The 13,045-nt window shown below is 34.8% G+C and overlaps 1 protein-coding gene across 1 annotated transcript; it reads left to right on the top strand.

The window, feature by feature from the left end:
* Window positions 1-12,119: 12,119 nt before the first annotated feature.
* On the top strand, window positions 12,120-12,578 carry LOC144445381 (neuropeptide Y receptor type 1-like). Its single transcript, XM_078134920.1, has one exon. It carries the CDS (start codon window positions 12,120-12,122, stop codon window positions 12,576-12,578), a length of 459 nt encoding a protein of 152 aa, XP_077991046.1.
* Window positions 12,579-13,045: the final 467 nt, after the last annotated feature.

The raw sequence follows: 13,045 nt of genomic DNA, 5'->3' as shown, positions 1-13,045 counted from the left end.
CATATACCAAGTATGCGTGGAGAGATAGCCACAGAGAATCTTTCAACTTATTTTGGGAGAACTCAATTGGGAGACGTCAAATTGATCATTTTCATTTACTTTTGGAAACTGATACTTCTGGGGCTGCTTCTGTGCTTATTGACCTAATCCAACAATCTGCAAAGAGCATGAAGCTTAAGGTTACCCCTAAGACCAGCTTTATCTCTAATAATGGGAATTCTAGGGGTTGGTTTGATCATGAATGTAGACATCTAAAGTTACTAGTTAGAAAATCTCTAAATTATTTTAGAAATAGTAGGTCTGACAACAACTTGAATAGTTATATTTATTTACGGAATCAATATCACTCTCTTTTGAGGGCGAAAAGGCGAGAGTTTTTTGAATCAGAGAAAATGCATCTAGCACTGTTAGCAAGCCAGTCCAATTCTAGAGCCTTTTGGTCAAAAATTAGTCCAAGAAAGGGAGGTATACCTGCCAATATCAAACCAAAAGACTGGGTTACATATTTTTCATCTTTATTTAGTGAACCTGTGGTTCAAGGTGAGGACCCTTCCCATGCTTTTTTAGAAGAAGTAAAACTATTGCTAGATAACCTAAATATAACTGACACCGATTTTATTCCACCGATTTTGATTTGAACATTCTCGATACTGAGATAACTATGGATGAACTGGATAACTCTATGTCTAGACTAAAAGATAGGAAAGCCCCAGGGTTTGATGGAATAACTCCTACAATTTTAAAAAATGCCCCAAGTACACTTAAGTCATTGATATTACATTTATTTAATAGGATATTTGACAGTGTGTGTTTTCCAGATATTTTAGCTAAAGGTTTAATTATGCCCCTACATAAGAAAGGTTCAATTGATTCCGTAAATAATTATAGGGGTATCACTCTCTTACCAACACTAAACAAGGTTTTTAGTGACATAATTTTACATAGACTTACAGTGTGGTCAGAAGTTATTTCCCCTCCAGTTGAAGAACAGGCTGGATTCCGTAAGAAGTATTCAACAACCGATAATATTTTTATTCTTCGTACCATAATTGACCGTTATTTGCACCTCAGTGGTAGATTATATTGTGCATTCATAGACCTAGAGAAAGCCTTTGATAGAATCAATCATAGTCTTTTGTTTTATAAATTATTTAAAGCTGGTCTTAGGGGAAAATTATTCAGTGTGTTGCGTTCAATGTATGTAAATGTGACAGCTTGTATTCGATGCCCAGATGGTTTAACTGAGTTTTTCAGGTGTGAACTAGGAGTTCAACAAGGTAGCGTATTATCACCCCTATTATTCACTTTATTTATAAATGACCTAGGCAAAGCATGTGAACATGAGTATGCAGGTGTACACATTGCAACCATCAAACTATTCTTTTTACTTTTTGCAGATGATCTTGCTTTATTTAGTACAACCCAAATTGGTCTACAAAGATTATTGAATAATTTGTCCTCATATACAAAGAAATGGAAACTTAAAGTTAACACCTCTAAATCGAAAGTGATAGTATTTAGAAACGGGGGGAGGCTAAAATCTTCAGAAAAATGGTTAGTGGATGGTAAACTATTAGATGTAGTTTCATCCTATTGCTACCTTGGTATTATGTTATCTAGTTCAGGGTTATGGAATCAAGCACAGAAGCAGCTTGCATTGCAAGCGTCCAAAGCACTTTTTAATGTAAAAACAGCACTTAGTCGTTTTGGGAATATTGACATTTCTTTGGCTTTCAAAGTTTTTGACTGTAAAATTTTACCAATTTTGATGTATGGGAGTGAGGTTTTGGGTTTACATACAGGTGAACAAATTGAAATTGTCCAGAATAAATTTTGTTGTCATATTTTGAAAGTATATCACAATGCTCCTAATTTAGCTGTCAAGGGAGAATTAGGTCGTTTTCCAGTTCGTACTATTAGACTAGCTAGAGTTATCAAATACTGGTTGAGGTTATTGTCTCTACCGCAAGACCGTTTACCCCACAAATGTTATAGTTTTCAATTTTATGAGGCAGAAAATGAAAAGAATTGTTGGGCATTAGGGGTTAAAAAGCTACTTTTTACAATGGGATTGGGTGAGGCCTGGTTTAATCAGGGTGTAGGGTGTACAAAAACATTTTTAAGTTTATTTAAACAGCGCTCCAGAGACATGTATATGCAAGAGTGGAAATCAAAATTGTGTTTATACCCCAAACTAGATACCTATCGCACTTTCAAATCACTGTTCAATAGAGAAAAATAGTTAACCGTACTGGACAAACTATGTTTTAGAAATGCACTATGCCATTTTAGGATTTCCACACACAGTTTAAATATAGAAACTGGTAGACAGCTCGATCTGCTGAGAACTGAAAGAATATGTCTGCACTGTAATTTGAATACTATAGAAGACGAGTACCATTTTTGCTTAGTTTGTCTACTGTACACTGAACTCAGGGAACAACACTTACCTAGATTATACCATACACTACCAAACACCGAAAAGTTTGTAATGCTCATGGAATCCAATAATACAGCAGTTATTAGACAGCTTGCCAAGTTTTTATTTTTTTCAATGAAAAAGAGATTAAGTTCACATGAAATGTTTTGAACTGGAATTCTGTAACACTTGCAATATACATTTTGACAGATTTGATTGTACATTACTTTTGGTTCTTTTCTTTTCACTAAGTGCTGCTTTGATATTATGCTTTGTTATTATGTTTTTGAAAGCTATAAGTATTTTCCTTTGCTCCCTCAAGTCTGTACCTGATTTTGTGTTATGTATACTTTTGGGCCGGTGGCCTATAGTGTTTTGAATAAACACATTATACTTATAAGTGGAAGCATTTTCCAGGCTGGTTCAAACTTGATTACTTTGTTTGGTAATAATAAATTGGTTTAAAGGTTAGTTAGCCAAGTGATCAGTCAGCTCCTCGTGGATTTTTTTTACCAGCTATCTATCTTAAATAGAAGCACGGATTGTTAACTGCTACTTATTGCTACTTACACAGAACAAGTTAGTTGTGAACCAGTGACATGTAGGTATAGTTATGAACCGCACATTACAAAATTGGTAACCGAGAAAAAAATTTTCCATTGCTTCTGTATATGGAAAAAATAATTTGATGCAGGACTGACAACAGAAAAAAAATGCTTTCACAGTGATTGGAAAAAAATTCATGCCATACCTATTTCCTCCTGCCCCCCCCCCCCCGAAATCAAATGGTTCTCCCCTTATTCTCGCGCAAACATCGCCGAACTTACTTTTTACAATGTAAACGGAAGATTTGCATAACAATAGGACACGGTGTCAAAAGGTTACAGCTGATGTTTGGTTACCTAAATGATATTATTACGCAGTGATGTTCGTCCCCAGGGGGGGGGGGGGTACTCGGGTGGGTAATGGGTACATATGTACCCTGGTGGACAAAAATTACAACCACAAACGCTACAAAAATTCAAAAGGTCAAAAGTCTACATTTTAGCCAGAAACGGGTAAAAAATCTACACTTGTTTGCTTGGAATACACGAAATTACGTGTTGACAACATCCAAGAAGGAACCAATTATGATGTTACTCATAGCTTGTTGTTTACTAAACCGTTTCCATGGAAACAGAATGGCTAATAAATTGAACAAACATCAGCTGGAAACACTATTTTAGATACTCCAGCTGGCAAGCGTTACTTTATTACGTGATATGTTTTAGTGAAATTGTTATTTAAAAAAAACTAGTGTAGCTAAATATAACCGTCTATACACTATTGCAGCCAGCAACAATCAGTTACCAAGTTAACCATCAGTATATCCATTATGTAACTCTAGTCTTTCGATACAACCTTTAACAATTAAAACAGACTATAGTTTGCTACTCAATAAGGAGAATTATTAAAAGTAATACTTTAAGTTACTACTTCTGTACATGTAGAATGTTTTTGAAATAACATAAATACCCGCATTTTAGTCTAGTCGACGTGTATACTCAATACGTAAAGATTGACAGTTGTATTATATATATACAACGAAAATGCGACACATACAAAGCAACAGACTGAAGCGTTTATTGTTGTCTATATTAAGTGTACTTTACAAAAAAATAAAATGAAAAACTACAAATGTTATGCCATGAATTATGATTATTGCAATGTGCTATGTAACAACATATGGAGTGTAGTAACCGACAATTGAGGGTTGGGCATGTGATCGATAGTGGGCATTTTTTTTTCATCATGTATATCAAATGTAATTGGATTAGTTAAAGAGTGACAACTAGATTTTGGTAACATGGTTTGCAACTAAAACTAATTATTTAGGATGTATTTTCCAAAACGACCTACAAATATGAGAAAACTGACTATTTTATTTGTGGGTCGTTTACGAATATGAGTGTGTGTGTATACGCACGCACGCACGCACGCACGCACGTAAGCACCCCCCATATATATACACATAATAACACACTATGCATCCATGCATACATACATACATACATACATACATACATACATACATACATACATACATCTTTTTACATACATACATACATACACACACACATACATACATACATACATACATACATACGTACATACATACATACATACATACATACATACATATACATGCGCGCGGTATATTTAGTTGATCTTTGATGGCTCAATATACAACATTCGAACTCAATTACTCGCTGCCATCACTTTGCGATTGTAATTATTTTTTTTGTAATTATTATTATCATTTTTTTTCTGTTTAAAACCCATCTTATTTTTGTTTTGTAAAACGGAAAATTGAATATGGAGGAAAGCTAACAAAGGCACCACAAGCAGACAAGAACAAACACAATATATAGAACAACACCTATACTTCATAGTTTAAATAATTTTACGCACGATAACAAGGACAATTGCAAATTGAAATATCACGCGACCCAAGGGATGGCGTAGTTTTGTTGGTGCTTGAGTCGAAGGCAATGGTTAATATTATAGTCATGAACTCTGGCCTGAAGGATGGTAATGAATCTTGATTTCACATTGTATAAATCATATTCGGTTAGAAAAAAAGCGCATTAGAATAGACACTACACACCAAAATGTGTTTTGTATTGTCTTGAGTTTGTAATTACTGTGTTTGGGTGTAGACATGACGCTGTTTATACAATGTCGCCAAATACCTAGTTAGAGAAATGAATATCTTGTATTTAATAGTTCACTAGAGTATAAAAACAATATGTATATGCCCCGTACGTCTAGAGACGTGATTCAAGATACACGAGGCACATACTCTTGATGTTAGGTCCAAATCATCAAGGAATGTTTTTCGTAACTGACTAAAAGATTTTCTTTACCTGATGTGAATATATTGCATCTCATGTTGATGTACACTGTATATATTTTCATAGATATTTCGGGTTTTTTCAGTGCCCTCTTTATATTTTGTCATGTATTTATTTATAAATTTTATTTACAGTGTCTAAGGAGACAGACTTGATTAGCAAATAGCTAATTTTCTGGTCTCCTTTTACCTACCTCAAAACATGTATTATTTATTTTGTCTACAAATGTAAAATTTAATAAGTAGGTAATAAAGAAGGAGATATCCCTATTGTCTTTACACCTGTGTGCATGAACTATTGGGAAAAAAAAGATATTAATTTCTTTGACTAGGTGTTAGGCGACATGTATAAATAGCATCATGTCTGAACTCAAACACAATAATGACAAACTCATAGGAAAAGAGACGCGTATATTGATTTTTGGTGATATGCCGTTCACGACAGTTACTATGGTAATTAACGGGATGTCATTTGATTTTTTTTCATTATGGTTTATAGAATATTTGCAGACGTGACCGACGAATTTAATGTCAATCAGATCTAGATGCTTTGGTTCAAAGTCAACATTGCCTGGTTTTTTTTCCACCACAACTGAACTTCTTAGGTTCAGTAATGCTATAGGCATGGCAAAGTGTCTGTCTGTGTGTGTGTGTGTGTGTGTGTGTGTGTGTGTGTGTGTGTGTGTGTGTGTGTGTGCGCGCGCGCGCGTGTGTAAACAACTTAAAGTAAAAAACCGCTAGACCGATTGCCATGATAATTGGTGGGTATGTTACCGTGCGTGTCTAGTTGGGAAATTGTTCAAATCTTACCACCGGTGTGTGATTTGGGTAGAAAAAATGTGATTTTTGGTCTACTGCAATCTAGTGCGATTGTTCTTAGGAGTGTTTAAATTAAGAATTGTTAATGACATGGTGATAACATCAGTGACATGCAAATAAGGCATAACAGTGGGCCTTTTTGGTCAAAAATCTTTAATTCCAAAACTACCGAGCAGATTGGCCTGAAATTTGGTTGGAATGCGTTTCAGGATGTTTATATTAATGATAGTTCATTACATGATGATTCCATCAGAGATATACAAATTAGGGATAAAATACGTCATCTTGGTCAAAAATCTATAACTCCAAATATAGTGCACATATTGGTCTTAAAGTTAATGATGATGCCTATTTTCTTGTGTAGATGAAGTTGTATTCACAACGCGAGGATCCCATCAGCGATATGCAAATTAGGGTCAAAACCTTATGAGTCAAACAGAATAACACCGCCAGAAACATCCCCAACAAGTTTCAACCCCATTCACCATGCAGTTTAAAAGACATATGATGATGCACATCACAAAGATAAAAACAAAGGTGGGTAGGTAAGTGAATACAGATTAAAACAAATATATTGAAGTATGCCTAGCAACACGACCACGCCCATAGCAATAGCTAAATGATGGTGTATATTGCAAAAGTGAAAAGCGGGAAGGACAGGTTAAAAAAGATTCCAAAAATGTATGCAAATATGCTTAGCAACAACACCACGCCCATAGCAACAGATGAATACAGTTGTGCTACAACGCCAATGGCACTATTTTTTATTCCCGGAATTTTCCTTCGTCATGTTTTAACCAGTTAAAATGTCTTAAAAGGTCCTATAACAAATGGAGTTGTATTCTAATAGAAACATAATGATAGAGGCTATAAAAAAGATATTTTTTTCCTTTTATTGTTTGCTAATCCGTTATTCGAATAATGAACGAGTGTATTGTGGTGACATACTCCGTAAACTTGGAGATGTTGTATATGTTATCAAAAACAACAGGAGTTTCATATTTCAAGAGCCAATAGAGGGCGCAAAACATGATAGGTTTAAGCCGTAAACCACTTGACCAACACAAAATGGGTTTCAGACTGACCAGGCGAGTGATCAAGACATGTTTGTACGTTCACATCCTACATGGAAATGATTTGATTAAGCAAAACAAAATTGATATTTTGAACGCAAATTTAGAATAGTCACATTATTTATTGTCTTGATCGAATGAGATAACTTGATTGAACCCTACATGTCAATTTGAATTTACTAAATTTATTTCAGCAAAAAAGTATATTTTACACAAAGCACTAACCATGATAAACTAGACAATTTTGATGTAAATGCTGCCCGCAGTGGCACGTTGAGATAACTTCAGATATGTAGCGGCTGATTGTACGATGAACAGAGGTAATTAAGTTTCAATATATTTTATTCGTTTATTTTGTATCTTGACTGAACTGATTTCATAATCAAAAGTCCATGACATTTAGGGTCACTATACAGAATAAACGAATACAATTATATTGAAACTTAAAAGCTTGTCTCTGTTTCGAATTTGCTCTGTTCACCTTACAAGCAACCGCATTGCCTGACTTTTTCTCAACGTGCCGCAGAGGGCAGCATTTATATTTGTAGTTTAGCATGTTTAATGCTTTATGTAAAGGAAGTATATTTTCTGCTGAAATAAATTTAAGAAAATCAAATTGATATATACATTTCAAACTAATCGCATTCGATCACTTGATATTGTTAAGACAATATTATAATGTGACTATTCTAAATTTGCGTTCAAAATACAAAGTTGGGTTGTTTTTTTTTGCTTTCTTCGAAGCATTATCATGTAGGATGTGAACGTTAAACATGTCTTGGTCGCTCTGCCGGTCGGTTTGAAACTCCTATTGTGTTAGTCAAGTTGTTAACGGCTTAAACCTAGAATGTTTTGCGCCCTCTTTCGGTTCATAAATATGGAACTCCTGTTGGTGTGTAAAGCGTTGGGTAACATATACAACTCCGGGATTACGGAGTATGTCACCACAATCGCTCATTATTCAAATAACGAATTAGCCAACAATAAAAAATAAATTTATGTTCCTTGTATAACCTTTATGTCATTATGTTTCCTTTATATTACAACTCCATTGTAAATATCGGTGCAGTACGAAATTAAATCCATTAATTAAGAACTCTATTTGTTATAGAACCTTTAATGACAATTGAGCTGGATGAAACATGGCGAAGGAAAAATGCAGGGAATAAAAAACAAAACGTGCAATGTTGATATCTAAACAAAGTATTTAGGTCTGAGTGATAGTTAATTCGAAAATATTCTGTAAACTATGATGAAAATAAATGAAATCTCATTTGAAAAAAAAAGTTCCAACAGTAGCTGTCGTGGGAATCAGGGTATGTCACCAAAATTGAATATATAATATGTGTCTCCGATCCTATAATGACAGGAGTTTGGAATTACTATGTTTGGGTTCTAACATGATGCTACTTATACATGTCGCCAAACACCTAGTCAAAGATTTGAATACATTTTATTGCAAGATTTCGGGCACGTAGATGTAAAGACAATAGATATGTGCCCCGTGTATCGTAAATCACGTCTCTAGACACACGGGGCATATACATATTGTCTTTATACCCATGTCAAACATTAAATACAAGCTATTCATTTCTTTAACTACAAACCACTACTGTCTGTGCTGTAACTAGGTCTTTGGCGACATACACAAACAACATCAACATGTCGGAACCAAAAGACATTAATTACAAATTCATGACATTACAAATGACATTTATGTGTTTTGTATCAATTCTAATACGCTTTCTTCTAACTTTATATGATTTACACAATGTATCTCAACAACCTCCCTGCTGCAATCCATGTGTTAGGTGGTCCCCGAAGTCTACAGGAGGCCAACCACGCCCTCTACAAAAAAATAATCGTCACTAAGATATAACAAAAAAAAAACCCAGAAAAATAGCAATAAAAATATTAACAATTTACTATATATAATGATAAGAACAAATATATTTAAAAAGTGAAAATGTATATAAAATAGGTAGCAACATTAATCGTAGAGTTAGGTAAAAAGATGAACATATCAAAAACATTCGTACAAGCAATATAAACAATTTGAAAAATAAAGTTGCAATTCAAAATGTTCTTTTTGCTTTACTCGGCTTGCCATACTATAAGCGATGGTAATATCACGATTCGATACCACCCCTCAGGCTATAGTTCATAACCCTAAGGCTCAGTCTAAGGCTCAGTCACGCGATGTCCTTGTTATTATTATGCGTTGATTATTAAAACTACGAAGCATATGTTCTATAATAATATATTAGTGTTGTGTTTGTTCTTGTATATTTGTGGTTCTCTTGTCACCTTTACTCTGTATTCTAATATATCTCTGTTTTACAATTCAAAATAATATATCTTTTTTAGGGAAAAAGACAAAAAATAATCCTACATACATACATACATACATACATACATACATACAAAATAATTACAATCGCAATGTAATGGGAGAGAGTAATTCATTGTGAATGTTGTATATTCACAGATCAACTACATACATCGTTAAAGTCGCCCTAATGACGTCTACAGATCCTTGATCTCTAAATATGAGCGTAGTGGTCGTTACAACACGTTGTGAATAAGCCAATTTCAATGATTAGAATTGCCGTTAAGTCTAGTGACTGTCTTTTGTTTTGAAAACACAAAGAATATAGCGTTTACACTCTCAATCGTCGAATACTAACGAGAAGGTAAAATATACACTAGTACGATACATGTACACATATAGCAATCAAATAATTTTCTTGACTGTGTTCAGTTGGTAATTTCAGTAAGGAAATATTACGTTTTTATGCTGCCTTAACGACCCAAAGAATTTATTCTGACATGTTTGAGAATTACCTTCTCATTTCAACCAGCTGAAGATATTGGATATAATGTTCGTTGATCAGTATTAAGGATAGCTCAGTATTAAGTGGTGGTGGGTGGGATTAACGTGTGTGTATATATATATATATATATATATATATATATATATATATATATATATATATATATATGTATTCTTTTTCAAGATATTCAAGGCTTGACATAGTTGATTAATACCTGCCTATATATGAATGTTATGGCATAGAACGACAACCGCGCGAGATTGACGGGTCTGTCTGTCTGTCTGTCTGTCTGTCTGTCTGTCTGTCTGTCTGTCTGTCTGTCTGTATGTATGTATGTATGTATGTATGTATGTATGTATGTATGTATGTATGTATGTATGTATGTATATGTGAGTGTGTGTCCGTATGTGTTTTGTGTGTATGTGTGTTGTGTGTGAGTGTACTTGTGTGTGTTTTGTGTGTGTCTGTACTTGTGCGTGTACATGTGTATATGTTGAGAAAACTGCCAGTTTTATTCGCGGGTCGATTAAGAAAATACTTCCCGAATATTTAGTTCTAGTTGCAATTACTGTTACCAAAACGACGATAAATTTAGTTGTCACTCTTTAACTAATCCAATTACATTTGATATATATGATGAAAAACAATATCACATGCATATGTCCAACCCTCAACTGTCGGTTGCTGCATTCCATACGTTGTTACATAGCACAATGCAAAGATCATAATTCATGGCATAAAATGTTTATAATTTTTTTTGTAAAGTACAAGTCTTAATAAAGACAACAATACACGCTTCAGTCTGTTGCTGTGTATATATGTGTCACATTGTCATTGAATATATAATGCAAGTGTCAATCTTTACGTATTGAGTATACACATTGACTAGACTAAAATGCGGGTATATATGTTATTTCAAAAATGTTCTGTACAGAATTATTACTTTTTAAAAATTCACCGTATTAAGTAGCAAACTACGAACTGTTTTAATTGTTAAAGGTTGTATCGAAGGAATAGAGTTACATAATGGATATACTGATGGTTACCTTGGTAACTGATTGTTGTTGGCCGCAATAGTGTATAGATGGTTCTATTTAGCTACACTTGTTTTCTATAACAATGTCATGCAGAAACATATCACGTTATAAAGTAACACTTGCCAGCTAGTGTATCTAAATTGTGTGTCCAGCTGACGTTTGTTCCATTTATTAGCCATTTTGTTTCCTGGAAATGGTTTAGTAAACAAACAACAAGCTATGAGTAATTATGACTAATGGTTCATTATTCTGATATGTTCGCAACAAGACGTAATCGTGTATTCCAAGCAAACAATCACAGAAACGGCAAACGTGTATCACGTAATAAATAAACACTTGCCAGCCAGAGTATCTAAAATAGTGTTTCCAGCTGACGTTTGTTCCATTTATTAGCCATTTTGTTTCCCTGGAAACGGTTTAGTAAACAAACAACAAGCTATGAGTAATTATGACTAATGGTTCATTCTTCTGAGCTGTTCTCAAGACGTAATCGTGTATTCCAAGCAAACAATCACAGAAACGGCAAACTATCCCAACCGTACGGTAACTAGTGTGCACAACGTCACACCTTTCAGGGTAGGATTATGGATACTTCAAATAGAACAATATATCACAAACCTGGGTGAACAATAAGTCTGATGGGGGGGGGGGTTCCCCGAGGTCTGTTTTAGAGTTAATCATTTCAAAGGGGCCGAAAGAAAAACCCGGTGCTCTACTCAATTCGAAATATATCACCCCCCTCCCCCCCCCACCCCCACACACACACAATTAGATCTAGACACTAATGCACTTTCCATTTAATAACCATCAGCTACAGATTTTGCTGAAAGGCAGAGTATCATTGACTCAAGCCACACCTCTCTATTTAATTATTCCACACGGCATTAGTAGGACCCCCCAGCTCGATATACATAAATAGGGTTGTAACATTGCTTCCTATATAGCGTGGTAGACCAATTCTGTATTGTCAGTATACACCGCTTCCAGTTCAATCGCTTTCGTTGTTGGAACTGGTTTTTGAGAATAAAAAGATACCAACAGATCATGAAATACTCAACGGAGACCACAAACAGTGATGCGTACGTATTCGACATAGACGATAAAGAATATTTTGAATGCATCTGTTTTCCCGAGGATTGCGATTATTCCTTTGATTACCCGGACTTTAATGTCACTGAAAACTTCAATGCATCGGACTATGATCTTGATTTTAACTGCAAAAGAGGAGAACTGACTGATGCCGCCAAAATAGTTCTGATCACTGTGTATACCTCGACGATCCTGCTAACGCTCATTGGAAATGCTATCGTCATCCTCGTTCTTACACTGGGAGCTCGCACCAAGACCACTCTGAACAAGTACCTCATCAACCTGGCTGTAGCTGACATGGCCTTGGCAATATTTGCCATGCCTTTTAGTTTTGTATATGCTTTGATGAAAGATTGGATTTTTAGTGAATTCATGTGTCCAGTGGTATTATTTATGCAACAGGTAAGCACTTGAAAAACATATTTTAATTTGATTCAACGTTTAATTTGATCTTTGGTTCTTCGTTCTGATACATCTTGGTAGTTCTTCGACCCGGTTTAACAACTGATGTGAAACGAACCCCATCATTGGCTTGTCAACCACGTTACAGTAACTGATCGCCGCACTCATGTGTAACAGACCACTACGCATTTTCTGTGGATATTCAGTGAGGAGGTCATCGTTGCACTTTCATTCACGTGTGACGGTGATACATTTGAAACATCTGAAAATGATCTTATAAATAAAGTGACTTGATATTGGCGTAAATTGTTGATCATTAATGATTTAAAGAATTTTTACAGAATGTTGAAAGAATTAATTACATCCTATATTTATAGAGTGTATTTACATAAAGTTGCAGAAACCAAGTCCTTGAAGCCTGACACCCTCAGATATAGGGTGTAATTACATAGAGTTACAGAAACCAAGTCATCAAAGCC

The sequence above is a fragment of the Glandiceps talaboti genome, chromosome 14 (genome assembly GCF_964340395.1).
Source record: "Glandiceps talaboti chromosome 14, keGlaTala1.1, whole genome shotgun sequence".
NCBI classification, from domain to species: Eukaryota; Metazoa; Hemichordata; class Enteropneusta; family Spengelidae; genus Glandiceps; species Glandiceps talaboti.
This window is presented reverse-complemented; position numbering and strand designations above follow the sequence as displayed.

Excerpts from the sequence above, each read along its gene's own strand:
- LOC144445381 (XM_078134920.1), top strand. The coding sequence starts at position 12,120 with ATGAAATACTCAACGGAGACCACAAACAGTGATGCGTACGTATTCGAC.